General features: G+C 45.9%; 1 protein-coding gene across 1 annotated transcript in view; it reads right to left on the reverse strand.

Moving 5' to 3' along the window:
• SLC17A6 (solute carrier family 17 (vesicular glutamate transporter), member 6) overlaps window positions 1-3982 on the reverse strand; it is a 32962-nt gene extending 28980 nt beyond the window's left edge. The window contains exons 1-2 of the mRNA XM_009995857.1: window positions 3895-3982; window positions 732-984 (exon numbers count right to left, since the gene is read on the reverse strand). Coding sequence (XP_009994159.1) covers window positions 732-984; window positions 3895-3980 — 339 coding nt within the window. The 5' untranslated portion in view covers window positions 3981-3982. The remainder of the gene's footprint in view (window positions 1-731; window positions 985-3894) is intronic.
• Between the last annotated feature and the right edge of the window lie 210 nt (window positions 3983-4192).

Consider the following 4192-nt stretch of genomic DNA (forward strand, 5'->3'; position numbering starts at 1 on the left):
CCTCCCGGCTGCTGCTGCCCCGCCTCGGGGCCGCCTCTCCTGGGCTTCGGAATCCTGTGCTATTGGGGGGCGAAGGCGTCGCTTGCTCTCCCTGCGCGCACGGCCCTGGCTGTGAGCACCTGCCTCTTCCCTGTGCAAGGACTAAACTACAGGGGTTTGTCTCCGAATGTGTGTATTTAACACTCATCGGTATTTAGCGTTCACCTCTTTCTCACTGCACCACCGCCCGCTTTAAAACGGGTCTTATAATTTCACTCTTGTTATCAAAGCAAATTATTCTATCCTGGTGTTTTCAAACATTCCTGCACAACCTTCCCGTCTCCGTGACAGGGCGGTGCATCCTCTGGCAGTCTCTTATTCGATGCCCTCCTTCCCCCAGCCCCTACATTTACTTTACCAGGTACCAGCGCTTTTCCAGATTGTGTGCAAAAGGAGAAAACAAACAAAAATCTCCCCCAAATTAGCACCGCAAAATGGCTTGGGGCTGGGAACCGGAAAAAATAGGAACAATTGGTATAAAGGTTTTCTCCTTCAGTGACTGGGTTTCCGTGCTACAACGGGCGGCGGCGGGGCCGGGCAGGGGGAGGGGACCGCCCGCCCCGGGCCGAGGAGCATCGCGGGTTGGAGAGGGGGGAGAAGCTGAAGAACTGTCCTCTAAAGCCTACGCTAAAGGTGCTTGACCTGGGAGTTGTACTAAGATCACACGGGATTTACGAGGGAAGGGTTCCCACCTCTTTAATAATTTTTCCTCCTCGGTGTATGGTGCTGTTATTGACCATATCCACGATGGCCACTCCCAAATTACATCGAATCCCGAAGGAAATGCAGAATCCCAGTCCACTCATGATGGCAATGATGTATCTCCGGGGCAGCCCGAAGCAGGTACAGTCGCAAAGCGGGGCTTTCTTTTCGGGCACTTCCATGGGCTTCCCATCTTCTGTCAGCTCGATGGTGTCCCCGGGCTTCTGCCTCTTCTCTAGGACTCTGCCCGACACAAGAAGGGAAAGTCAAGCCCCGTCCGCTTAAACGCACAGTCCCTTCGGGCAGCTGAAGGCTTAAGTTCACCGCTCCCCCCGCCCCTTTGGCTCGGTTTGGATTAATTTGAGGATTTATTCCTTGTTTTCCATTCACCTTCAACTGTTCTTTAGCAATGACCTGTGGGAGTCACGATTAGTCATCCCCAGCTCCCCCCGCCACCCCGCCGCAGAAGCCCAGGGAGGAGCTCCAGCTGAGAATTGCTCATCTATCATTAAAGACTTCTGCTTAAATATGTAGGATGCTTTAAGAAGACATCATCTGTAACCACTGCAGAGGCGCCATGTTGAGCAGCCCAAGAGGCATAGGATGGAAACCGAAACAGTCTTTCGGAGAAGGTTTTATTCCCTCCTTTCCTGCATTAGAAATACTAGAGGGGATGACCTTGGTGTACAACTCGCTTCTGGTCTGGGAACAATAGAAATGTTAACAGAAAGGGAAGTGAGGCGATATTGCTACTTATTTTAGATTTGCAAAATGGCTGTCACATGCAGTGGAAGCAAACACGACCGTCTTTACAACTGGCAGCTCCGGTGAAGTCTTTCCAAAAGATCTCATCTGCTTAGCTACGGGATGGGAGCGTGTGATCACTTAGCACGTTTTTAACCTTCCCTGATCGGCTTTAAGCTCGATCTCACTGCCCCAAGTCCCTTGTTTTTACATAAGAACCCTATCTCCCAGAAAACTATGTGCAGGAATCTGAAAGGGAATGGTTATTTGCAGCCGTGTAGAATCAACAGAACAATACTGACCCCCTCTCCCCTTCACCGTCCACGATAAGTAACCTACAACGTTTCGGTTTATTTCTTCTTTGCTGGAAAAGCTTTAAAAATGCCGTGTTGGTAGTAAGAAAAATCGAGTTTCTCGAACAAGTGTCCGATGCTGAGGGTCTTAATTTTCTTTTTAGTCACTGAGATATTTAAAAGACAGAGAAAATAACCGCTTCCATCCTACTTCCATCGTCTTGAGGATCGAATATGTGACCATTACCTGGCACTCTGGACTCTCCTGCCGCTGCCCTCATCCCTGCTCTAAGGCTGTTTTCTCAAGTCAGAAATTCTCCTCAGAGCAGCATCTCTTTGAAGTTAACTCATCCGGCTAATGGGGCGGTAACAATTAGCGGAATAAGGCTCAAAACTTCCTCTGTGTTTTCGAAAAAAATGCAGGGATTTTCTCCAGCAGTTGCTCCGTTAAAATCTTCCCGGTTTTTCTTTGCTGAGAGAATGATTTCCACCCTTAAAGACCGCAGCGTTAAGAAATGGCTTAAAGCTGTGAATAAAATAAACCACCATGGTTTTATATTAAAAAATTCGTTCGTGCAAATAAAGAATTTTATAGATGTGTCTTTCCCCTGAATGAGCTTCTTCTCTCCGGGAAGGCACTGAGGTATAAGGAACAGGAAAGCTATTGTAATTCTGAAAGTCGAAAATAATATAGTTCAGTCCCGTGTATTGAAAATTTGGATTTGTTAATCACAGAGGCAGTTCAAATGGAGTTTAGCAGGGAAATACAAATACTGTTTCTCTATTATTCACTGTGTGACTATATTAAAAGCATAATCGTTTTATTTATATGTTGTACAGGGCGAAAGAGAGGTTTGTTTTCTTAATTATTTGTAAGCAGTTGCTCTGGATTGTTAGTATTTCTTTTTTTCACTATTGAAAATCACTTGACTATGACCAAAAACTGTAGGGTATTCACTACATTGCTGGTAGCTTTGGTTTTGCTTCTGGCTTTTCCAAATTGTGCTTTGCCTACTGAAATGGAAATCTTAGTTTTGTCTTTACGACTTCACTGATGTGTCCCCTTCCCTGAAAATGGCAGCAGAAGTTCCGACTCCATTGATATGTCCCCCTCCCTGAAAATGGCAACAGAAGTTGTGACTCATGCTGTGGAACAGCCTTGTGCCTGTGCCCAACACTGCCGCATAGGTATGGAAAAAAGACTTTTACGTGACCTACCCTGGGCAGCTAAATCCGCAGTTACCTTTAGTCTGTAATTCGAAAAACAAACAAACAAAGAAACCAAAACAAAATTCAGGATGGTTTCCAACAGAGGGGACAATCGAAAATACACTGAAATTACACAGACGTCCTGGAGGTCACTGAAGTCGCCAGATTGGATGGAGCACGACGTGTCAACTTTAGTGCATACACTTTTTAGGTATGCGAGAATTTGGCTTGTTTATCTGTGTGTACAGGGCTAGAAGAGAGTAGAAATGTTCTGTGCACACAGAAACACGCTGTTGAGTGATGCTGTTGAGTTTAGCAATTGCAGCTGTGTGTTACCTATAAGACAAGTGGATGCTTCTCAATGCAGGCAGATAAATAATTAAACACATCCCTCTATATGTTTCAGCTTCAGGAGAAAAAAAAAAATCGTTCAGATATCAATTATTTATACTTCTCCATATTTATCTTCCTCTAACAACAGATTACACAAGGGACAAGATTAATCGAAAACAGGAAAGATTATTATTATTATTGTTATTTAATAGTTGGTGAAGGCAAAGGGAAAAACCTGTGTCTGCATTGCAAAATTAACACAACAAAAATAGAGGAAGCTGCTCTTTCTTGATTATGATTTCAAGATGGGATCCTGGTTTTGTGGGAGAAAGATGGGATAATCTTTCGCGACACATTGACTGACACTGTCTACGAATCAGATAGGGAAGTTACGAAGGTGCCATATTGAGAGGCTCCAGCACTAGTTTCCAGGATCCAGATTATATCAGCAGTATCTCAACAGCTCCCAGCCCCTCCGCTGCCAGCCTCCCCCAAGCATTCGACCTCCTTCAGCAGCTGACGGTTGAAAGCTTCAAATTATGTCTAGGAAGTCTGTAAGAGATGGCAGTCTTACCTGTAGAGTTGACCAAGCGATTTTCCAGCGAAATTCTTCAATCCCTCTTTACCAGGGGTCAAAATCCTTTGTTTTACCGACTCCATTCCTGCAGGGGTGCTCGCTGGATTCTGCTCTGGATAGGGCACTGCTACGAGCAACGATGGTTCATAGTGATTTAATCTCTTAACTTTCCCCCCTCATTAAATGGCTATCAGTGCACCTCCGGGTAGAGGGAGAGTGAGGGAAGGCGTGCGCGCCTGTGTGTGTGTGAGAGAGAGGGAGAGACGGCGTGCGGAGCCGGGGGGGGAGAGGGCGA

The sequence above is a fragment of the Chaetura pelagica genome, unplaced genomic scaffold (assembly GCF_000747805.2).
Source record: "Chaetura pelagica isolate M959 unplaced genomic scaffold, ChaPel_1.0 scaffold164, whole genome shotgun sequence".
In the NCBI taxonomy this organism is placed as follows: domain Eukaryota; kingdom Metazoa; phylum Chordata; class Aves; order Apodiformes; family Apodidae; genus Chaetura; species Chaetura pelagica.